General features: G+C 35.3%; 3 protein-coding genes across 15 annotated transcripts; all 3 read right to left on the bottom strand.

Annotated features, from left to right (window-relative positions):
- Positions 1 to 184: 184 nt before the first annotated feature.
- Positions 185 to 3,874, bottom strand: LOC108224578 (pentatricopeptide repeat-containing protein At3g20730). Of its 11 annotated transcripts, none has more exons than XM_017399246.2 (6): positions 3,024 to 3,874; positions 1,397 to 2,511; positions 1,129 to 1,284; positions 983 to 1,052; positions 713 to 910; positions 185 to 606 (listed from the first exon to the last, which is right to left on the bottom strand). In XM_017399246.2, the coding sequence occupies exons 1-2, from the start codon at positions 3,670 to 3,672 to the stop codon at positions 1,415 to 1,417; spliced, it is 1,746 nt and encodes a 581-aa protein (XP_017254735.1). In that variant the 5' UTR covers positions 3,673 to 3,874; the 3' UTR covers positions 185 to 606; positions 713 to 910; positions 983 to 1,052; positions 1,129 to 1,284; positions 1,397 to 1,414. The 11 variants fall into 11 exon arrangements, with proteins under 11 accessions (XP_017254735.1, XP_063935644.1, XP_063935640.1 ...); XM_064079574.1 differs by having other exon boundaries at positions 185 to 529; positions 829 to 910; positions 3,024 to 3,866; XM_064079570.1 differs by having other exon boundaries at positions 983 to 1,036; positions 3,024 to 3,866.
- A 2,310-nt stretch (positions 3,875 to 6,184) lies between these two features.
- On the bottom strand, positions 6,185 to 18,577 carry LOC108227694 (uncharacterized). 3 transcript variants are annotated; one of them, XM_017402983.2, is made up of 17 exons: positions 18,235 to 18,577; positions 17,193 to 17,364; positions 15,094 to 15,399; positions 14,886 to 14,975; positions 14,099 to 14,581; positions 13,838 to 13,945; positions 13,343 to 13,473; positions 13,085 to 13,217; positions 12,499 to 12,862; positions 11,890 to 12,410; positions 11,598 to 11,777; positions 11,365 to 11,523; positions 10,970 to 11,044; positions 10,026 to 10,173; positions 8,484 to 8,680; positions 7,549 to 7,764; positions 6,185 to 7,081 (listed from the first exon to the last, which is right to left on the bottom strand). In XM_017402983.2, the coding sequence occupies exons 1-17, from the start codon at positions 18,408 to 18,410 to the stop codon at positions 6,434 to 6,436; spliced, it is 4,107 nt and encodes a 1,368-aa protein (XP_017258472.1). In that variant the 5' UTR covers positions 18,411 to 18,577; the 3' UTR covers positions 6,185 to 6,433. The 3 variants fall into 3 exon arrangements, with proteins under 3 accessions (XP_017258472.1, XP_017258473.1, XP_017258474.1); XM_017402984.2 differs by lacking the exon at positions 17,193 to 17,364 and having other exon boundaries at positions 18,235 to 18,375; XM_017402985.2 differs by lacking the exons at positions 17,193 to 17,364; positions 18,235 to 18,577 and having other exon boundaries at positions 14,886 to 14,968; positions 15,094 to 15,305.
- Positions 18,578 to 23,488: 4,911 nt separating this feature from the next.
- Positions 23,489 to 24,134, bottom strand: LOC108226939 (auxin-responsive protein SAUR71). Its single transcript, XM_017401932.2, has one exon. It carries the CDS (start codon positions 24,010 to 24,012, stop codon positions 23,638 to 23,640), a length of 375 nt encoding a protein of 124 aa, XP_017257421.1. The 5' UTR covers positions 24,013 to 24,134; the 3' UTR covers positions 23,489 to 23,637.
- Positions 24,135 to 24,880: the final 746 nt, after the last annotated feature.

Genomic DNA, 24,880 nt, shown 5'->3' with positions numbered 1-24,880 from the left:
TCTCGTTCACACAAGGAAAACTGAATATTAACTTTTGTTCTTATTCTGACTCCTGTAATATGACAACCATATTAGAAAATTTTAGTAATTTGTTGTTTTTAATATTAACTTCTTGTTTCGAATATCAAGATTTTTACAAACTATTGATAATAAAAGGGCGACACTGACTTTCAAAAGAAAGAAGAGACAAAGGGCGACATTATTTTTTAAGTACTGTTAACTAGCCCTGCTGTGAGTTCATGCAAAACAAAAATACATTCTGCTACCAGCAAAAAACACAAAGTAAAATCGACTCCGCAACATCAAATGCACAATGCTAGATCAGAAATCCTACATCAACTCATTTCTAATTATTTATTTATTTTCATCAGTACAATAATTTATATATCTTCATTAGTCACGTAGACGGGCATTCCTGTCGAGATTACAAACAACAAAGCTCCACAACACTCCTCTTCCCGTTTGTTAATTTGCTACCACTGATTGTTCTGGTTCTGCAACTGCTCATCCTGGACCGGCTGCGGATCCACTGAGGCCAAGAGATACCAGATACATTTAATTTATTGCTTAAATATAGATGTGCCCTAAGGGTATCTCAGCTCACTTCTGCAGTAATAAAGACACTACTGTTAAATAACATCTAGATTTGAAATGTTAACAAGTGAGAAAGTCATTTCACAAGCTCCAACAGTAAAAAATTATAAACACTTACCAGTATTGACTTGTATCACTGATATCCAAATAGGAGCCAAAAACTGAAGGCTGACACATATGAACTATCAGATCTATTTTGCTGGCGTATATTTGTGATGATGTGCAACAAGATACCTTTGAATGGCGTACAAGATAGATATGATAGGTGCCCAGATCGGAGCCCATTCCACTTCACATAATTGATGTTCACTAAACACTAGCAAAAAATCAAAACAAAAGGTTGGTTCAGTAAACAGCTCAGTAATGAATGAGAGACACAACAGAGTACCTTTGATCCATGTGTTTGACACTATACACTAGCTTATGCACCATCCTACAGAAACTTGCGCCCCAATACCCTGTATTAATTAACCTCAAATTCACTTAACACAAATTAATTATATAAACATAAAATTAGAAAGACAGAATTAACACCTTTTGTTATTTTTCCTTGTCAGTATGTACACAACATGACGGCCTTCTCTATTCCGTAGCAGAGATCTCTCTCATCAGTAAACTTCTGCTTACACGTTATCAGCTTCCTTGGTTTCACTTCAGTCTTTGTCCACAGTTTGCTTAAAGATAAATGAACTATTAAGCACAAAGACAAAGTTGTGATGGTTGCTGCTACGACGTAATCGAGAAAACATACTTAATCAACTCTATCACTATCAGCATGTTCACTCCACGGAAAATACATTACCTGTAAAGTTCGGGCAATTTAGCCTGCAGGCAGAAGTGCTGCACTCTTTCTTGTGGATTGAAGATAGCTGCATCCAGCATTCTTTTTCAATCCTGTATCTTCCATTACTTTCCTAGTCTTCCATGCATTACCCCACAAGCCTGCTGCAGCATATGTGCTTGCTAGAACAACATAGTTGGCAGAGTTTGTAGGCTCTAAATCAAACAAATGCTTGGCTGCTACTTTTCCAAGAGTCGTATCGCCATGGATGCTACAAGCACCAAGAATGGAACCCCATAGTGAGGCATTAGGCTTTATTTTCATCTTGCATATTAAAGCATAGGCTTCTTCTAACCGACCCCCACGTGCAAAGAGATCCACCATACAAGAGTAGTGCTCAGCCTTTGGCAATATATTATATTTGCCAACCATATTACTGAAACATTCCAATCCTTCGTTTGTTAACCCATTGTGGCTACAAGCAAAGAGGAGAGATAAGAATGTAATACCGTTTGGCATTAACCCATTATGTTCCATCTTCTTGTAGAGTTTAAGCGAAGTATCTGCATCCCCATGCTTGCCGTATCCAGCAATTAGAGACGTCCATGAAATAACATTTTTCTTCTCCATCTCATAAAAAATCTGGTTAGCATCATTTATTTCTCCAGATTTTGAGTACATGTCAATAAGAGCATTGTCCATAACCATGTCATGATTATACTCATATTTCTTTACTGCAATTGCATGAATTTGCCTTCCCAAGACCAGTGACGCTAAATTAGCGCTTATATTGAGCATCGAGCACAATATTATATTGTCGATTGCAAGAGACATCCGACGTAAATTATTAAAGAGATCCACAGCACCAATGCAGTTGTGACCATCGCGTGCATATCCAGTAATCAATGCTGTGCAAGCTACTGTATCCACTCTTGGCATACTCTTGTAAATGTTATTTGCACTTAATACACTTCCACATTTAACATAAGCATCGATCAGTGATCCAGTCAATATATTAAATAATTGAAAACCCAATTTTAAAACAATTCCATGTATCTTCATGACCATCAGGAGATCGTTATCTCCACCAAAGGCTTTAAGAACACTTCCCAGACTAAACGAATCTGGAGTCATGCCTATTATATAATGTTGTCATGTCAGTACAAGAAAGACTAACGGATAACTTATTTAACATTCAAACACTTGAGATACTAGAAGAGATGTCTTAACAGAAATCCCACATTTACTGATGTGATGATGACTAACAAGTATTAAATTCTCTCCAAAAATAGAAGTACAGAGGAAAATAATTCAACTTGCTCAAACTTGAATACAAAGAACAATTAAAAAGACAGAACACTACTTTATTTCTGCTACTCGTGTCATTAATTATTAACTCTTTCTATAATCGTGCTAAAGTGACCAGAAAAGTTATAAAAAAAATTAGCACCCCAGCAAATGAGCTTCTTACTCTAACTCGACTTCCATTACGGACACATACTTACTTTTTTCTTAGCATTGTTTTCATAGGTTTTGCACGTAACCTAACTACTAACTATGCATACTTAAACAAAACATTCATAAAAACATTTTGCTTATAAATGACATACCACTCCTGCAAAGAGCAAATATAAAGTATAACCAATACCTTCCCTGAGCATTGATTGAAACATCAGGAACGCATTATTCCTAAAACCCTGAACCACATAACCACCAATCATTGCATTCCACGACACCACATCCCTGTCAACCATCTCGTCAAAAACATGACGTGCATCCTCCATCTTCCCGCACTTCGAATGAAAATCAACCAATGCACTCTGCACAAACAAGTTCCCCACAAACCTACTCTTCTCAATACACCCCTGTATCTGCTTCCCAACATCCAAACCCACAGTACTAGTACACGCCCGCAACACGCTCCCATACGTAAACTGATTAGCCCTAACACCCTTCCCGTGCATTTCCCCGAACACCCCCAAAGCTTCATCAGAATCACCATTCTGACAATACCCAGAAATCAATGCAGTCCAAGACACTACACTTCTCTCAGACATTTCATCAAACACTTTCCGGGCACTGCTCATTTCAGCTACTTTCGAGTAAAATATGATCAGTTTAGTGTCGGTGTATAAATTTGGTTGCAGCCCATTTCTTATCCGATGGCTGTGGACCAATCTGCCTTGTTTATAGGCTCGCAATTCGATGCAGAGTTGCAGAGCTTGAGAATATAAAGCATGGTCTGAGTGAAATGAAGTGTAGTATATGTGGTTCAAAGCTATTCTTAATTTGTTCATTCCTGTCAATGAACTAGTAATTGTCTCCCTCCCTGCTGAATCATGTTATTTGAGACTTTTTAAGTAACAGCATCTCCAAGAGCATTTAGGCTCCTAACTTGAGATTTGAGGAGGGAGAAGCAAAATGTTGCTTCAAGAGACTCTTAAGTGGCTCTTTAAGAGCCTCTTGTTTCTCTCTCCTCTCTCCTCAAAGTTAAGAGCCACCATATGGCTGCTAACTTATTTTTTCACAATAAAAAAATCCTTCCCTCCAATCAACCTCAATCTTTCCCTCTCTTTTGTTATAGTGGAGCCCAATATATGAATAAAATATGATATAGAGAAGAGATGTAGAGAGTATTGTTGTAGTTTACACTCTTAACTTTGTCCTAAATTACTAAGAGCCACATTTTTTATATTATATTTAGGAGCCAACAAGGAGGCTCTTGGAGATGCTCTAAGAGACGATCTGCTTTGATACGTTAATTTACTTTTTTCTATGCTATATTAGCATAACTACTCCGATAATTCATTTTATATTTGCCTAAATTGCTTCATACTTTACTAATTTTGACATTTACAGAGCACAAAATTTATTCACGTTTTTAAAAGTTGATGGTTGAAATAAAAGAAAATTTGAAAAATAATGTATAAAAATATGTTTTATTTGCACATCAAATTACATGAAAAAAAAATCAAAGTGACATGTATTTTGGGACAGAGAGAGTACACAAAATTTATTCACGTTTTCAAAAGTTGATAGTTAAAATAAAATGGAAAAACATAACCATTCCGGACATCGTAGTACAAATTTCGTTACATTACACAATTAACAATCTATCTTACCATTGCACTTCTGGGAAAACAATGTTGGAATTTTATAAAGAATCCGTATTCTTTGGTCTCTAGAGTTTTCAAAGCAAGATACTACCCAGATACGCATATTTTTGAGGCGCAAAAGGGACGTAATCCGAGTTTCATTTGGCAAGGTTTACTGACAGCGATGAACTCCCTCAATAAGGGATTCAGGTGGGTGGTCGGTAATGGCGAGGACATATCTGCAACAAAAGATCAATGGATTCGAGGGAAAAAAAATTTTTGTGTTGAAAACGATCATCGATATGTTGGCAGAACAGAGCGAGTGTCAGATTACATAACCACGAGCACAAGAAGTTGGGATGTTCTAAAGGTCCGCGAGAAATTTCTCCCTGAAGATGCAAAGGCTATTCTCATGATTCCTATCCCCCCGCATGAAGTTCATGATAGAGTTGTGTGGGCTGACTCCGCGACAGGAACGTACACAGCTAAGGAAGGGTACAGATTCTGGTATAATCAAAACTATACCACCTCTGCCATTACTCAGAGCAAAGGCTGGAATAGAATTTGGTCACTTCTTGTTCCTCATAAGGTAAAAATCTTCATTTGGAGGTTCTGTCGAAATACTATACCAGTTCGTTGGAGACTTAGCTTCAAAGGGATCCACTTGCCTATAACATGCCCTATGTGCAACGCAGACGTCGAGCATCTCTTGCATATATTTTTCGATTGTCAATTTGCCATGCAGTGCTGGAACCATGTTGGCTTGGATTATGATATGAGCTTGGTAGAGAGTGCACCTTCCTGGCTCCTGAACACTCTTTCTCAGGCTAATGATGAGGAGATTTTGAAGGTCTGTATAGTTCTCTGGGGTATTTGGGGATGGAGGAATAAGAGAGTATGGGAAGGAAAGGTTGCTAGTGCTGCAGTCGCCATGAATAACAGCTTCGGTCATGTAGAAGAATGGAAAATTGAGAGGGTCAGAATCAAGAACAGTACTTTGAACACTGGACAACGAGATAAAAGTCCTGTACTTAAATGGAAGCCTCCTGATCCAGGTATTCTGAAAGTCAACGTGGATGCTTCTTTCCGGATAGCGTCAGAAAATTTCTCAGTGGGCATGGTGCTCAGGGACCATGAAGGGAAGTTTTTAACAGGAAGGTGCATGTGTCTTGAGTCTACAACGACGGTTTTAGAAGCTGAAGCTATTGCAGTGCGTGAAGCTCTCTCCTGGATTAAAGCAAATCAATTGGGTGATCAAAAGGTGGAGCTAGAGACTGACTCCATGTTAGTGGTGCACGGCATAAAGAAGGTGACAGAGAACTTGTTGGAAGTGGGGGAAGTGTTCAATCAGTGCAAGATGCTCCTTGGAGATTTAGTTTATACTTCCATTCATTTCGTTAGGAATCATGCTAATAAGGTAGCTCACGAGATTGCTAGGTTACCCTGTTTAGTGAATTGCCATATTGATTTATCATCTCTTCCTGATTGTCTGGCAGAGGTTGTACTGAGAGATTCTTTGTTTTAATGATATTCCAGCTTTCTTTCAAAAAAAAAAAAAACAATCTATCTTACCGTAATAAAAAAATGCAACACCATATTAAAAAATGAAGACCGACATTTGCCATTCTTTTTGCTACATTTTTCCCGTTAGAAGAGCTAAAATTTGTGAGTTTCGGTTTAAACTCTTGACCAGGAATCAGTGGGACATTTAAGGTCATACGAAGCTTAAGAACGTATATACATGACCCGTGCTGCATTACAAATAGTACAAACATCCCAAATAGGCAAATCCTAAATTATCGGGGAAAAGAAAAAGAACATCCTGATTCTTTAATAACATCGTCACTAACAAAGCTTAAGAACGTATATACATGATCAGTACTGTGTTTTAGGTAGTAGCAGCGTACTGATTCCTAAATGACATCGATCCTAACTGTACATGTATATGCTGTCATCCTGACATCTAAATGTAGAACTGGGAAGTGAAAACCTGTGAGTGCAACTTTTTAAAAACAATCTCTACAGAAGCGAAATCAATGTCAAAACCATAACTCTGACCTCCATACTGTACATAAAGGTAGTCTTTAGTAGATTGTGGTAGGGGCAAAATTTGATTAACTTTCGGAAAATCTGCAGTGGGCTGTGGCAGTGTGTTTTTCTTGGTTGAATAGTTAACATCAGCTAAAAGAAGCCAAACCAGATCAGGGTCGATACTGGCAAGGCCAGCTAGGGCATTTATAGATGCATCCCGAAGCCCAGTGACGCCACTGCACGCAATCCCTACAACAATACCACTCACCTTTTTGAGGACTGCATCCAGTGCTGAGGCACTCCTTTTGTTCCGGGATATATCACCAATCATATTTAGCACCGCCACCTGAACTTTCAAATCAGACACCTCAGACATTGAATTCTCAGACACCGTGTGAGTACTCCGGTAAGGAAGTTGAAGGGGTGTTCTCTCCTCTTTTGAGATAGGTTTCTTCTTAAATGGTGATGTGTTAAGAAGCTTCCAGAAGTGTCCGCCATCCGTATAAAAGCGACGTGAAAAGAAGTCTCCCCCGCAAACTTGCACTGAACTGCTAATCACCGCCGAGCATTTGCGAACAGCCTGTATATTAACCGTTAAAAGATACTAGTAAACTTTTCACAAAGCATCAAGTAGTACAACAAATGAGCTACTAGATTTCATTTCTAAGGATATAGACCATAAAAAGTCCATCTATGCAAAATGATAGTGCTAAGGTCGTAGAAACCATAAAAGCAAATATAAATAATACATATATATAGGGATTGGAGACTAGTTGTTCTGCTTGCATAACATATATGGTCTCCAATAAAATAGTGGTCTCCATAACATTTTTACATCAAAATATAGAGTGCTAATATGAACCTTACAAGAAGGAATACATGAAGATCATAACATATATTCAAGTGTAGCATGTCATAACATAAGACCCCTTGGGTTTTGGTGGGTGTAGGTCTATTTCATGACACAAAAACTAAAAATAATAAGATAACAATGTAAAGGAAAACAGGCTTCCAAAGTATAACCAAGTGAGGTAAAGAAACACTCACCAACTGGTTCCCACTTCTAAAACATGAGACCAAGAAAGGCCATATTTTATTCATTGCAGGAAGCAACCTGTTCTCATCTGTTGCATTCTCATCTGCATCCAGCGCATCTTTAAAATCGTATCGTGAGCACAACTCTACAATTTCTTCAATTAAAACCATAGTCTGCTTCTCGTCTTTATAGGCCGCCTCCACTTTTGCAAGAGCCATAACACAATCCTAAGTTTTAAAGAAAGAATGAGATACAGAGACCAAATAAGCAAAATCAGTAACAATAGCAGATGAATTTTTTACTTTTTTTAAGATAAATGTAAATCACGTGATCCTGTATGACAATTAAATACAAAAGGCTCTGGGTTGTTCATATTAATACTTCATAGAAACCAGCACAGCACATATAACTGGAATTCTACAAGCAATACTATAGTTTCGAACGTCGAAACTGTTTCCAAACACACATGACTGCCTTTTTACTCTATTTTTGAGCAGTCAGTTGGCCACAAAGTAAATTTTCTGCTTCCACAGTAAGCAAATACTTAAGGACCTTACTCTTCTTAATGATGTCCACATATCCTTGTCATAAGTAATGCTATATGAAAGATAAGTGGCTGATTAAAGACTTTTGGTTTGTAACGGCAGATACAACATGAAGATCACGATCTCCGAATGTCGATACACATCTGTTTCACCCTTTACAGAAAGTTATACTTGGCAATATGTCTTCTTCAAGTGCAAAACTCAAACTTCTGGCTACTGAAACATAAGGGCCGAGCCAGACCAGACTAGAACTTGCTGATGTTGGAGCACTTTTTTAGGCAGAAACTAGAATATGATGTCATTGTTTTCCTAATCAAATTCCCCAGCAGTCATAATAAGCGTAAACCATGTACTAGTTGTCATGTACCTCAATATATTAGCAAAAAAGAAAAATATCGTACCTCAATGATATCAAAGGCAACTAGGCTAGCCACTTGCATTGCAGAAATAAGCAGAGGTGTTACAGCTGTCACACATGAACCAATTATCGAGCCAACTGTACGTCTATATCTTCTAAAATCACTTATTGTGAGCAATGTAGACTCCACCTCTTCCATGTACACATCTACATTGTTGGTAAAGTCACCGGTCTCTTTTTCTGAAATAAAATTAAATAATTTTTGTAACTAGTTATTAGAATTTATTTTATTGATTTTAAAAAGATAAGATGCATTAAATTTTAAAAGATGATAAAACTTGAAGATTCCTCAGAACTAGGTTAGCTCATGCATCATTGTTTTGCAACACATTAAAAAAACGGTGTGAAAGTTTGGTAAACAATATTTGCGGCTAAGCTTAGTCATTAGTGACAGAATAAATATGACTATATGAGCATTGTATAAGATATGTGTTAAAACCCACAAAGATCTCTAAACAAATTACAATTGTGTACCTTACTCTTTTAATATGTTAACATCCGGTTTAAGTTTATTTAATTATAAATAGTAGAGAAGTTTATCCAGCTAGAAGTTAAGTATATGTAGGTTACTCATAATAAGCCCAATGTTTTGAGCCTCATTCCATTAGATTCTACTTCTTATTTAGTATTGTAACCCCAAAATATTGTCCAAGACTTGGTTGATATACAGTAATTAATATATCAATATTGATTGAGTCTCTTCTTGGGTACACTCCATGGATTATCCCCCCCTTCTGCCAGAAACCCTTAGGGTGGTGAATTTTTTGCGTTCAATCCACCCAAGTTCTATATCATTATCCTTTTTAGTTCATAGACTCGTCTTTCGCAAAGGTCCAGCATCAGTGTATGTGTATTGTGATTTACGGGTAACACTCAGGTGGGAATCATAAACACCAAAGTTTCTGCACTTTTCAAGTTGTAGTTCTGCAAATTTGTTCTGAATGATCTTTCTTTTTCACGATTCACGGGTCTCACCTGAGTGGCTGAGTTTTACCCTACATATTAGATATCATTGTCCATGCTTGCTTACCTAATATTGCAATCCCATGCCAAGAGTTAACATACACCACAGATGATCTTTTTTGACTCGGCAAGAGAAGCGTACAGAAAATTAGGCTCCAAAGTTCTACCGCAGGTTTGCTTATTTCTATATATATTTAAAGTACATGATGTTTTAAACAGGCTGATGGTGAAAAAGTAAATAATGCATAACCATCACAGGACATTGCAACAAGTGCAACTATAGATAAACATTGCAGATAAAAACAAAAAAATTAAGTGAGACAAAGGGGGACACAGTGTGTTTGGCTAAGCTTTTAAGCTACTTATAAGTAAAAAGAACATAGCTAGTTAAAAGTAAGTTCACATAGTTACACAGCTATCCTCAAATGTTTTCATTTACTGAATGTTTTGGATTATGTTTACATTGTTGATACTGCTGTAAGAGACTGAGCCTAATCAAATCATTTATGTAGAAGCTATATGCTATATTATGTAAACCACATTAAAAGTTTAGAATACTAACCACAATCCACAGCAGCAGCACCGATATCACATTTTATATTATTTTCTATGGCAGACATTTTAGACTTGACAACCTCTAAATATGACTCTGCTTGAGAACACAACGTAACCGCCTCCCGCTTGGATGCCTTAACGATTTCTGCAACCGCCTAAAAAAACATTATTACAATAAGAAAAAACGCAATACACTATATGCACTACTTGGTACTGTCAGCCAACAAAATGCCAAATTCTAATATCAGATATAGGATTGATGTTCTATGTTCAATACCACTATTCTCTTGATCGAAGCAACATACATTATTTTTGAAATATACCATTAAATCAGTGTCCAAGGGTGAGGGAGGAATGGAGGATCATGGAGTTATCTATATCTTAAGACCAATGTAGAATACCATCCTATTAATAAAGACGGTCTATATACGGTGTAAATATGTTGTCTAGCATCCGTTCAATAGACAATGACATATCAAACTTAAAACTGTTCAATTCTAATTGTCAATGTAATGCTGACCCCTATTTTGCCTTTACAATCAGCAGTACAACATCTAGTCTTCATGCATTACATTGCTCTCTTGCTCATCCTCAACATCTAGCTTAAAATAGTAGCGGTATCAGTAGTTTATGACCTAAATCAAAGGGCATGAACTCAAATTACATAATGATCACGATTCACGGTTATGGGTGTTGAACCATACAATTTCTTGCAATTACTTCTATATTTGTAAACTTTGAGTACAATTTTAGAATAACTCATGGTGATTTATCCTTATACGCAAATTAGATGACACCTGCATGTAGATGTTGAAATTTGAAACAATTTCCGGACATTTGCATGAACTAGATCTTACCATAGGAAGGCCACAAATCTGTAGTTATATGCAGTACTGTATGATATTATGATTAACAAGAACGACTTGCAAATAGATGATACCACAAAAATACCTTCAGAAAAGGAATAGTTAATTCAGGATGTTGATGCCTGCCAAGAATCTCAAGCTCCAGAGAAACAGACCTCATCTGTACAATTCATTAATTACTGGTATAATTCAATGGTAAGAAACTAAGAATTTATAAGCACAACTGCATAAGTATCAACAATAATATAAAGAGCATAGCAATAAGCTTTATCTTTTGACTTGATCTTTGGGATAAAACACTTGTATCTTTGCCAGTTTATTATGTAAAAATGCGATAGAAATGGAACAGCAACATATTAGTACACTTGTCCCCTGAGAACCTCATAAAGCTAAGATAAAAGTAGCACATCATACAAGTTTGAGGCCTGAAAATTAATAAGACAGTTCATTGCGTATAATAGGAATAATATAAACACTTACCGGCTCCTCCAGTAATGGCAATATATTATGCGCTGCTCCGATGTAGGAGAGCATAGCAGCAAGCACACCTGGCACATGAGGGTTCAAATCCAAATGGCGCAATTGTTGACAAATAAAGTCAATTATATAGTCTGAATTATCTACCACCAAGTGCCCAACCTGCACCAAGTTTATTTTTATAAATTTCGTACCAAGTTCAAGTGAACTAAAAAAAATATACCACTTCATCACACCGTTGGATAGCCAGATGTAGCTGCAATAACATGTAAGACCGCATCAGATGCACTTCTAATGTGGAAGTTAGAACAAATAAGACTCTCAAGCAACACATATAGTGAAGAATGAAGAAAGCCACAAGATGTGAAATCTCCTCCAAGGCACATATTGAATATTCCTATCCCATCTATTACAACCTGTTTCAAAAAAGCAACACTGGCATTAAACTAAAAAAGTTCAAATTTATTTTACATGTTGATAAAATAAATGAAATGTGACAGCCACAAGTTAGAGAAAAATATATCTTGCCTGGTGCATCATAGCATTGTCATGAAAAAAATGCAAGGTTATATCCCCATCTGCAATATCTGATAGTTCAACAAAATCCTGCTTTGCACTGGGAAGATCCCAGATTTCACTAGATAAATATTCATGTAATACACTACCAACACAATCAATCAAATGACTGTGTCCATCTTTATGACAAAACCTCCAAACGGACTCATCTTGCCCAGTACGCGCAACTTTGTCCTGTTGCATAGAATATTCATCTACCATCGCAGTTTCATCTACTTCCCATCTTATACAGGGAATGTGGAACATCTTACTAAATGCATCAATTGCTTGATCTGACAGACCATATATCATCTCATTAAGAATACATGCAGCAACACTAGCCTGTCGCACTAAGCGTCCAGAACCAGTTCTACGGTACCAAGATTTCCAACTTTCCTTACTGTAACTCTTTATCCGTATCTCAGAAACCAATTTACGCAAGTAGCCTAGAGGAATATCAGCAACAACTGATAGCGATGCTTCACTTTGGGAATCTACATACAATTGGAAAAAGCGACCTGCCATAAGTATAGAACACTAAGTGATTGACAAAATCAAAAAGACCTATTTGAAAAAGCTAACCTGCAACTAAAGATAAACCTACAAGCCTCAAGATTCTTGCAAGGGTCAAATAAAGCTTATCACTGCCCACATGGACAAACCAAGGGGGCATTCGTGGAAGCTTGTCTTTATTGTGCACATTTTCCCATGTGTTTAAAGGTCCGTTCTTTTGGGTGCCCAGAAACTTTGGCTCTTTAGATGAAAAGGATTGATTGATAGATTTATCATCGATGCTAAAGCAATTGACGGATCTCATCTCGGCTATAGAGTGCAGATAACCAGTTGAGGACGGCCTTGCTAACATAAGATTCTGAAGCGAACCAGCAAATGCCGAATTTTGACCCAGACACAGAGCAAATGAATCTAAGAATTGGGCAGCTGTGGCCTAAATTATGAACAAAGGGAACCTAGTTATGATCAATATCAAACAAATAACTGAGAAGAACTGTCTGTTATAATTAATTATTTTCAATGAACTTTAAAATGGAAGAAAAGCTTTCAGCAAAATTGTCATGTATAATCCTTGACCATTTAAGTAACATATTGTTCTTGGAACAAGGCATAATCCCCAAACCCAAAAAAACAATAAGGTGCACACTGCACATACAGGTGATTGGAGGAGGTGGTCCTTTACAAGACTTGGACCAGAGAAGTAAATTAGAACTAGCAATTTTTGTGCATGTGATATTGCAAGTGCCTCCTCACTTCCAAGCACCATATTTGGAAGCTTCTTGGTGAGCCTGTACGAAGAAATGCACTAACATCAAATTTTTTTGCAAACATCCACTACTCTCCAAGCTTTCATTATACTTTGGGGAGAGAGGCTAAATACTAAAGGATAATGCAGAGGCAAACAAAATTAAACCTGCTAAAAATTTGAGCAACATCATGCTTAATGTCATGTTTTCCCCTTGATGAGAACTGATTTCCAAGAAACACTTGTGCAGCTTCAGACACCTCTTCGAAATCATCACAAACTAACACGAATGAACACTCCTGTACACGATGAGAAGAAAGATAAGCCCATATGAAAAGAAAAAATAAGCTAAGACATATGCAACCATGTTAAGCAGACCTATTTGGTCAAGTAACTATTTGATTGTGCTAGGTTTAGTCAAATAACTATAACTTTTACTAGGCTATGTCATGCTTATAATGAAAAATGACAGATTTAAACAATGTATGCATGCTACGTTTCAATTCGCAGATTTTCTTTTGTGTGTGTATATTCAATATCAGCATTGGTTCATTTAGTATCCACTTGACCCTTCGACACATTAAGTCTGCTTGCTAGTACCTTAAGATTTGCACTAGCCAAGTTCTACAAAGTTATTAATTCAGGGTGAAGACTGAAGCTTACCAGAAAAACTAATCTGCTCTCCTTCAGTGTGTAGTAGCACCTTGATAAAAGCCCTTCCACAGCAGCCAATAGTGCCCTTCTCACCTTTTGAGCTGGATGTACACAAAGCTACAAGAATATGCAAAAACAAGTGATTAACATTAAGGGAATATGATTATCCTTTGCAGTTTGAAAAAAAAAAAAATACAAGAACCGAAACATAACTGCACAAATCTTATGGATTGACTACTACCAAGTACCAAGTCAATTGTCAGAACCTACATTCGGAAAAGTTGCAGACAATAATTTAGTCACGTGAGCTGAAGTTTTCAATATCCACTCTTTTGTACGATCAACATGCAGCCTTCCTAGTGGAATTTCCCTGCTTTTAGTGCCCTTGTTCATGTGTCTCACTGCAGGAACACTCCCGTCCACCACTACATTTTTCACATCTTTCACTACAATTTGACTCTGACCAATAGCATTAACAGGCAAATGGCGGAGATCCTCCAGGACTGATTGCAAAGATATATCCTTATTCAAGGGCATTCCAGCAATGCCATTGACAGTTTCATCAGGACTAAGCAAATCACCATTATCTTCCAGAACTATCATAAGGAACTCAGCCAAACCTCGAATTGCTTGATCTAGGCTTTCTGCACTTCCAGCAGCTCCACTTATCATCGCTTTTGCTACATGTAAAACTTTGCCAAATTGACTTACTACACCAGGAGCAAAGAATGATAAAGCATCTGCCGTGCCAACCTACAAAAAAAAAAGTGAACGTCCAAGATCTTCACAAATAATAACTATATAAAATCCCAAGATTTTCACAAATAATAACTATATAAATACAATATACAAATCTGATATCAACAAGCACGAATATTCTTGACTGTGTTAAGATAGACATATATCCCGTAAATTTCACATGTGTAACCTAAGGCTTCTATGTCCACAAGTTTACAAGGTGTGTCCAGTGGAGTGTGGACAACTCACTATTGTTAAAGAATCCAGGACAAAAACAAACTATGGACTTAATAAAGTTAGTAAATGCATGCAAAGTCACCTTGGCAACAAGTATACGCAGCGTAAAAAAGGCTTCTGCCCGAAGTTGTGCACTACCTAGCTGTCCACGCCCTGCTTCGATATCTGCAGCCTTCACACAAAATTCAGTGCACATTTAAGGATTAGTAATTTTAAAAACATCTTTATTCGTGGAATCAGCATATGCCCTTAAAATCAAGGCAACAAAAAATAAGATAAACACCACATGCCTTTAGAAGAAGAGAAAGCCAATGCCCAACAGCAGCCGAAGCTGTTTGAGATTGAAGAAATGCAAGTAGACATTCTCGTTCAGAATCATATTCTGTGCCTGTACTAATGGGTGATTGAAATTCACTTCTTTTTGAAAGTGCAGGCCAACCAATTATCTGTTTACATGGGCAAGACTTGTTGGAGCACATATGCAAACTAAGAAGCAGAGCCTTGAAACACCTTAATACCCCTCCACGAAATTCTTCTGCAGCCTCAGATGGAGAAAGTATCGCCCCATTAGTCAATTTCTTCAATATAATGACCATCTGCATGAAGAGAGATAAATTTCTTACATACCAATGATTACAATTTTCAGGAATGCTTTGATTTATAAATACAAGTGCGCGAATGGGAACTCATCTGCCTAACAAAACAATGACATAGCAATTGATTATTTTCACAAGATGAGCTATGCTTGAGGCACATTAAGATTGTGAGCACAAGTTCATATTTAAAAAATAGAGTGAGTAGTCAATAATCAACACTACCCACTTGCACAATCAAAACCATGTTGAGTCTGCTTTCAGCGAAAACTGACAAAAGCGCCAACAACTTGCCTTATTCTCCAAATATATATATAAATGAAGACAAATAAAAGGTAAGAGGGAGACGGCTAAATAATTGTACTTCAAGTGAACCAATTTCACCTCACTGGCACAAAATGTGACATTCCTACAAACTGAAACTACAAATCGTATATGCCACTAAGCCGCTGCCAAGTACCAAGGTATAATAAATGCAAGGCCAAAATTTATACCACCTTAATACCAAATTACAAAATATTTTCTCCTCCCGTGAATGAATAACTCGTACAATGTCTCGCAAGATATTGTCCTATGTCAAAAATTTTATGTTTAAAAGGGCAAAATATAGAGAGAAAAGAGAAAACTTATGAACACAAGCAGAGGTGCAGTGAACAGTGTGCATTTCTATACTACTAAAGTACTTCTATGTTTTCTGTTTTGTTACAAGAAGGAAGACCAAGTCTCTTTATACAGATAAACTCAGCTTCCTCGTAAAGCTTGCTACAGTAGTTACTTGGTGGCTACTTATGCTACAGCAACTATGACATCGTTATAGTTACATCAACTTGCCTACTTCACATCCTAGCTTATATTAAACATAATATCTTTTCTGTAAACTCTTCCCAGAACAGTGTTATCAAGATATGATGACCATATTACATATGAGCCAAGTATTTATTTACGGAGAAGACTGCAACCATTCCAGTCTAGCTTGCCTCTTCAATGGCTAATAATTCTAATATAAACTAAAAAACCATATAGTGTCTAGAAACTAGGGTGGCGTTTGGATAGTTGATGGGAATCGGGAATGAAATGGAGGGTAAGGGAACGAGAGTAATTGGGAATGAGAATGATATAGAATCCCAAGGGATGTGGAGGGAATGATATACAGACCTAGCAGGAACGGGGTTTGCATTCCAAACACCAAATGGCTAATCCAAACACACATGAAGATGAGGTTATGAGTCTCGTTAATCAGGTTCATCAACATTTAACCATTTAACCATGAATAGAACGGCCTGTAATTATTAAATTATGGTATTTATCTGCTTAAAAAAATAAGACAAACAGAGATGCTCGTCCCGCTTTAGTAATAGAGACCTCTACCAAGTACTGCTACTTTTTAGGGAAAAGAAGGGGTAAGATATGATTTAGCAAATTGAAAAAACTATCACTTCTTTTGCCGATTTTGCAAATACAAAAAGATACCCATTGGTTATAAATGTTGCATTGGTTTAAGCAGTACCGCCAGTTTAGATAAACATAACACTTCATTTATAACATCAATCAAGTGAAGCCTTTAAACGTAAAAGAAGTAACCCAAGAGCCATTACATATGAATTCTGTCTGCGACGAATGATATTGAGCAACTCTAATCTATAATAAGGAAATAAATGGATCTAGGATTGCACTAAAAGACTGTGAACTTACTTCACGCAACACAGTGATATAATATATAGCAAAACCTATCATAATCTGTAATTGACCCAATAAAGTCTGAAAATGCATACATAACCTAATTAAATTTAAAATACCTGATCCAGCGATCCTATTTGACACTTTTTTAGAAGTTCCTCTAAACATTTAAGCACACCTTCAGCTATACTGTCACTCACTATAAGTGGTCCACTAGAATTATCGGAATCAACCTGCGATCTACACTCGACAGCTCTATCCAATAGAAGCAGCAATGGAAACAACGTATAACTGAAAAATAAAAGCAAATAAATCAACAACTCATCAAACAACCTAAAGAGACAAACTGAACACTATAACGAAAAATTTCAACCAAATACACACACAAACACACACACGTAATTACCTAATCCTCCTTTTTACTGGCATATAATCAAATACTCAAGCACATGGAAAGAAACACGTGAATCAACAACACGTAAAACAACCTATTGAGAAAAACTAAACATCTAAAAATTGCTTCGACTGATTACACACTCATTCCGCATTTTAAATTTCAACTAAATCACACATAAATAAATTAACAACTCATCAAACAGCCTAATTCATGCATGATTAACTAATTTTGTATTGAAATATGAAAGGATACTCGAGAAAAGAGTGTGTGTACAACTAAAAAAGCATATAATCAGGCAATTAAACAACCTAAAGACTAGCACACATCATTTCAACTAAATGCCCACATTTATAAATCAACAACTCATCAGTGATCAGCCTAAATGCACGAATAATTATATATACAAAAATGCTCGGAATAAGGCTGGAGAGAGTGCGCGTAACTAACAAAAGCATATAACTAAAAAACTAAGCAATATTACACATCATTTCAACTAAATAAATGCACACAGTCATAAATCAACAATTCATCAAACAGCCTCACCACTCAAATAACTAAAAAAATCTGTACTCAGAAACACAAAAGCATACTCGAAAAAAAGCTGGACAGAGTACGTGCAACTACAAAGCATATAATCAAAAAAAAACTAAACACAATTACACATCATTTTAACTAAATGCAGACAATCACAAATAAAAAACTCATCAAACATCCCAAACACTCATATAATCATAAAAATATATGCTCGAAACACAAAAGCGTACTCGAAAAAAGGCTGGAGAGAGTGCGGCGGAGATCGCGAGAGGAGGCTATGGAGTTGAGAGAGTGTGTGAGAGTCGTTTCTAGGGTTTTGAAGGAGCTCGAGGAGCTGTAAGCAGTGGTGCTTGAGTTCTGAGAAGCTGCTTTGTGATGATTCTTCAATTTCAATTTGTTCATCCATTTCTGTAAGTATAGGCAATAGATACAAGCTGTTTGAAACCCTAGTTTATATATGTTTGATTTTGGAGAGTAGTGATGGAAGCGCGAAGTAGTGTTTGTTGGAAATAAGGGCGTGTTTGGCTGGGGTTTTAAGAAAACGCGGTGACGAAAGATGAACAGAAGTGGTTCGAGTTGTTCGGGTCGGGTCGGGTTCGAATATATTCTGGAGCATTATGCTGAATAGTGGGCTTTCTGTATGTATGGGCTTTGGGCACTCTTTCGTTATAGTCCAGTAACGTTTTGTAACGGACTACTACTTATTTTTGGGTAGTGCTGTGTGCAGCAAGAGTCTAAAGTCTTCCAGTCAATACCTAGACCTTTCCTCTAATATTATAATATAGAAATATTATTTCTAGTTAGGTACAATACCTTTTGTGATTAATTTAATCATTTTTTTAAGATGAGAGAGAGAGAGACAATTTAATCTATTATCTTAAAAAATGAAAAATTATATAAATAATTGTATTGGTATAAATTTTCTTAATTTTTGCAGTTATATGATATATAAATTTTAATTGAATTTTGATCATTTTAATCATTTGAAAATTAAACGAAGATATTCTCGAATATTAGACATGTACGGTTAGTTTTCCTTCCCCCATAAAGAATGTTAGGGTTGGTACTTAAGTTTTTATTATTGATTGTAAATCGCAGGAAGAAGAAGAAGAAAAAGAGTGGCATGTGCCGCATACGAAGTCTCGCTTTCACATGTAATTTTCCTAATCTTGACAAAATCTTACCCTTCATTTTTGAACCTCCTTCCACTTTACATGAAAACTACCCAACAGTGACACAAATTATCATCAAGTCCATGGAGACAATCAAAACGATAAGTGAAACGAGATTTTGAATAATAACGAAGAATATCATAGCACGGGCTAATATATATAGCACAAGTACGATTGTATGAAAATATTGTTTCAACAATCAAATAATTTAAAATAATTAAGTCATTATCAAAAATATCGATTTTGAAAATAAAATTTTCTTCGCTGAATTATTAATATGAATCAAATCCTGCATTCAAATTGACAGGCACAACACGAATTGTTGTTATTTCCGTTCGGGATACTAGTCAACCCGTTGTAATGTGGATTAGCATGTGCTGGTTACAATAATCAAGGTTTATTCTTCATAATCCTAATGCGCTGCCGTCATTGATCCCGTGTCGTCTTCTTAATTTTGATTTTCTCTCTGTCACGAGTTTATGGCACATAATTTATAGCAGTACTAGTACATACGTATTGATGAACGAAGAAGAATTTTTTCGTTAAGTTTTTTTCTTCCTTTTTTATGAGAATGAGTATGAGGATTTTAATTGTTGCATAATGAAGCGAGGAATCTGGTTTAGAGTCACCGCATTATAAAATTGTCACTACCACAAAATTTGTAAATATGATCAAACTTCATTTTGTATACCGTAGACTGGCGTTGAAATATATTACAAAATTGAAAAAATTGAAATATAACATAACATTTAAATCTCAAACAATACTCTAAAATTTATTTGGATCTCTAATCGTTAAGATTTTGGATGAACGAATTTTCAACGCACAGATGGACGTTAAACCTCTGATATATAGCCACATTCAACAGAACTCAGATAAACAAAACGACAACAACAGTTCAAAAGATATAATAGATCGAAAACTGCCTGAGCCATCTAAAATATACTCCCTCCGTCCCACTCATTTCTTATCAAATGGGTTGGGCACGAGATTAAGGAATATGTATAAATTAGTGGAAAAGAGGAAGAAAAGTGAGTAAAGTGGTGGGACCCATTGATTTTTAATGTATAAAAAGAAAATAGTGGAGTAAAAGTAGTGTGAAAAGGAAAGAAAAGTAGAGAAGTGGTGGGACCCATTGACTATTTTTGGTAAGTTTTAAAATGTAAAGAATTGGGTTGGACACCAAAAAGGAAAGTGTAAAGAAATGGGTGGGACGGAGGAGCAGGTCAATAAAAGTTTTTACGACAAAGGCTGTATCATGTACGGCTCGGTAATTTTGGAAGCAGTCATATTTCGACTTATTTTATCTAAATTATCAATTACTCCATTGTTAAAGTAATCACACGATTAAGAATAAGCACTATTCGTACGGACGGCTACCAGCTGATAATACTCTATGCAAACAATGGAAGTTAAGATTTTAAACAATAAAAACGGACACGTGCATCTTTGAAAATTAGAGCACGACGGCTAATTTATCTAGAATTGTTCATTCTTCCCTAAACAATTGCCGGTTATTACGCAGATCAAGTATACGGCTTAAAGCATGTGTATTGTATGAAATTTTTTTATGTAACAATATATTAATTATTGATTTTTAATTTTCAGCAATATTATTAAAAGCATTCAACTGGATGTCAAAATTTGGTTTTTTATTTGAACGATAAAATCAAGTAATCTGGTACAATAATCAGTGATTGAATTTTAACTATAAACTCTTTATAGCTAAACAATAACACCATAAAATAAAAATAGTTTCGACATCAAATATTAAATGTTAATTTGTTTCATCATAACTGTCATTTCCTTTCATCTCTTCTAATTATAAATTTATCTAATATCTCTATTTATCCACTCCCCACCCCCACTAGTTGTTTGCTTTCATTTCCCTTTTCTCTATATATAAAAATAATATTAATTTTTAAAAACATAAATAAATTATATTATTATAAACATGATATATATGTCTTTTTTCAAATTATATAATACCATAAAACTTAGATATAAAACTTGTTATATAATTTTTACTCCCTTTTCAGAGTAGAATCAAACAAATAAAATAATTTTATTATTTCTTTTCTTTCTCTATATATTTTTTTCCAATTTTCATTTTATTTCTATGAGATGTACAGGGCGGATCCTGAGTTCCCGACAATATATGCGGAGGGATATAAACCTGTTAGTCTGTTACACTGAGATATTGCATGAAGACTGAAGAGAGGCAAGTCAAACTTTAGATGCGACTAAACTGCAAATTCTTACTTGACTCGCTAGTCGTCGCAGACTAAAGATATTGCTGACGATGTAATCAACAAATCAACCGTTTATCATCCCGACTAATACGTGCCATTTTAAATTGTACTCCCTCCGTCTCAATTTATAGGTAATAAACACGCATATTAAGAAAAAAATTGGTTTATCATTAATTAGTGCATTGATAAATGAGAATATAGTTGAGTTTCAAAAAAATCACAATAAATATAGGGAGTTAGTGCATTGAGAAATGAGAATAATGTTGAGTTTCAAAAAAATCACAATTAATATGTAGATAAATTTGTATTGAAAGAAGAGAGGGAAAAGCATTTTGGGACAAATTTTTATTCCAAAAAGGACCTATAAATTAAGACAAGGGAGTATCATATTAATTTTAGTCTGCTTAGACATTCATGATTTTACAGATTTCCATATAACATATAAGGACAGATATCAAGCGTATACTCTCACCCTCCCCTTTCACATGTATATTTTTATATGTGCAGGTCAAAATAATTATATTTTATCTGAAAAATAATAAAAATTACTCCCTCCGTTTTCAAAATACATGTCCACTTTAGAAAAAAAAAGTTGTTTCAAAATACCTCTCTGCTTGAACTTTCAATGTAAATTTATATTTCCAAAATCAACTCTTCTTCACATATTTCAAATTTATATTTCCAAGATCAACCATATACCACATATTAGGATCAATTAATGACTTATTACACCTCTTTTTTTCTCAAAATCCACTTTTCTTAAACTATGTGATTTTTTGAAAGTGGACATGTAATTTGAAACGGAGGGAGTATATTATTAGAAAGTATATTTATTCTACTTTAATGTGCAGTTTTCAGATTTAAAAAGAAAAAAAAATGATAAAGTTCTAACAATAACACCATAAAATAAAAATAGTTTCGACATAAAATATTAAATGTTAATTTGTTTCATCACAACTGTCATTTCCTTTCATCTCTTTTAATCATATATAAATTTATATAATATCTCCATTTATCCACTCCCCACCCCACTAGTTATTTGCTTTCATTTCCTTTTTCTTCTTTTCATTTATAATTTATATATCAAATCACTGAAATCAGGAAAAAAATTATATAAAAATAATATTAATTTTTAAAAACATAAATAAATTATATTATTATAAACATGATATATATGTCTTTTTTCAAATTATATAATACCACAAATTTAGATATAAAACTTGTTATATAATTTTTACTCCGTTTTCAGAGTAGAATCAAACAAATAAAATAATTTTATTATTTCTTTTCTTTCTCTATATTTTTTTTTTCAATTTCATTTTGTTTCTCTGAGATGTACAGGGCGGCTCCTGACAATATATGCGGAGGGATTTAAACCTGTTACACTGAGATATTACATGAACAGAGGCAAGTCAAACTTTAGATGCGACTAAACTGCAAATTCTTACTAGACTTGCTAGTCGTCGCAGACTAAAGATATTGCCGACGATGTAATCAACAAATCAACCGGTTATCATCCCGACTAATACGTGCCATTTTAAATAGTATCATATTAATTTTAGTCTGCTGAGACATTCACGATTTTACAGGTTTCCATTTAAGCACAGATATCAAGCGTGTACTCTCACCCTCTCCTTTTACATGTATATTTTAATATATGACCAGTCAAATTGACTATATTTTATCTGAAAAATAATAAAAATTATATTATTAGAAAGTATATTTATTTTATTTTAATTTGTAGTTTTCAGATTTAAAAAAAAGAATTGATAAACTTTTAACAACAGCATGTACATTGTACATGTAGTTCCAACTTCCAAGTCTCTGTCAGTTCACCAAACACCTCCAGAAACAGTTTGCTTTATGTCTTGCTTTGTTTTCGTGCCGTACGTACGGAATTAAGGGATCTAGCCGGAACTTAAGGTCCGATTAAATTTGTATTTAAATTTTCATATAATCCTAAAATGCAAGTAAAACAACTTTAAAAAATCAATGCAAGTTCGATTATATATTTTTAATTTAAATACTACCCAGACATGAATAAAAGAAATAAAGAGAAGTAAAAGCAACCATAATCTCCATATATACACATGATATATACAAAGCAGATCTATCTGCATAACGCGACCAAACCCTCATCACAATCGTCTGATAAAAATAAAAAATCTATAAAAAATTAATAGATCAACCGATCATAAGTAATTAAATTCTAGTCTACATAGGTCACGAGCTCATCGGAGAACGAATTGAGAAGCTCCATAACATCTTGCGACACCTCATCGATCCTCAACGCTTCCAACACCCTCTCGAACACGAAAACACGACACGGAATTCGCAACACTCCTTTCTGCTCGTAACCGTACTCTTGAGCCGATTTGTTCAACAAAATCATAAAAACCGGATGGTTTAACAACTCCGCGCTCACGACAAACCTCGCCGACTCGTCTCCCACGTACACCGGCAAGTGGCCCTCCGGCACGCCGCTAGTCCTCCGAGTGCGCGAAGAAACTCGGGTCTCTGATCGGAGGAGAGAGTAGTGAGTCGAATCGGTAACCCTAGAGAAACGCTGAATCAACTTCTTCATTACTATCGAATTTCGACTCGATTCGGTTCGTTTACCGCTTTCGAACTCGGAAAGGAAGAATTTCGACTCGTTTACGACTTCAATAGTACAAAAAGAAGTTAAGAGCGTGGTAGGAGTGAAGATGTTATCATGTATTTATATAAAAACGAGTGTGTAGAATAATATAATTTCTTGCATGTGAATTGTGATCTAGAAGAAGAGGGATAGGTGAAAGGTACAAATAAGCGTACCAGGAAGGTACATGTAAGGAAATTATTTTTTAAGTCTGCATATTAAAAAAAAGTCCACATATCAATATTACATATTCCCTCCGTCTCACCCAAATAGAAAGAAAAGTATGTGAAATGGTCCGATAGTGGAGTAAAATTAGTTCGAAAAGAAAGAAAAAGTGAGAAAGAGTTGGGACCATTAACTATTTTAGGAAAGTTTTGTAATATAAAGAAATGAGTGGTATAGCCTTAAAAAAAAGCGTAAAAAATCTGGTGGGACGGAGGGAATATATTTCTAAGATATTCATATAAAGCAGGAGGGTCGACGTCCACATCGAATACTTATAATTTAATTATAATATTAACTAAACATGGATATGGATGGTGATTTTTTTTAATTAAATCTATAATTATGCAAATAATTAATTATTTACTTATATCATGATAATTTAATTTTGTAATTTTTACCAAGTGCAATCATGGTAATTGTAAGAAAGGAATAAAAGAGTACTCCCTCTGTTTCTTTAAACGTTTCCCGTTTCATATGTCGGGACTGTTCATGACATGAGACAAATTACTTATTTACGTCTAATCTATAAGACGAAATATAGTCATGAGTGATCTTGTTGGATTCGTATTTACGAGTACTTTAATACGGT

This window comes from Daucus carota, chromosome 6, assembly GCF_001625215.2.
Source record: "Daucus carota subsp. sativus chromosome 6, DH1 v3.0, whole genome shotgun sequence".
In the NCBI taxonomy this organism is placed as follows: domain Eukaryota; kingdom Viridiplantae; phylum Streptophyta; class Magnoliopsida; order Apiales; family Apiaceae; genus Daucus; species Daucus carota.
This window is presented reverse-complemented; position numbering and strand designations above follow the sequence as displayed.

Bases quoted from the DNA above. Each gene is read 5' to 3' on its own strand.
- LOC108226939 (XM_017401932.2), bottom strand. From the start codon at position 24,012: ATGAAGAAGTTGATTCAGCGTTTCTCTAGGGTTACCGATTCGACTCAC.
- LOC108224578 (XM_017399246.2), bottom strand. From the start codon at position 3,672: ATGAACAAATTAAGAATAGCTTTGAACCACATATACTACACTTCATTT. The intron at 2,512-3,023 runs GTATTGGTTATA...ATTATATAATAG, and splicing joins TCAATCAATGCTCAGGGAAG to GCATGACTCCAGATTCGTTT.
- LOC108227694 (XM_017402983.2), bottom strand. From the start codon at position 18,410: ATGGATGAACAAATTGAAATTGAAGAATCATCACAAAGCAGCTTCTCA. The intron at 12,863-13,084 runs GTATGTGCAGTG...TTCATAATTTAG, and splicing joins ACCACCTCCTCCAATCACCT to GCCACAGCTGCCCAATTCTT. The intron at 7,082-7,548 runs GTGAGTGTTTCT...GTTAATATACAG, and splicing joins TTAGAAGTGGGAACCAGTTG to GCTGTTCGCAAATGCTCGGC.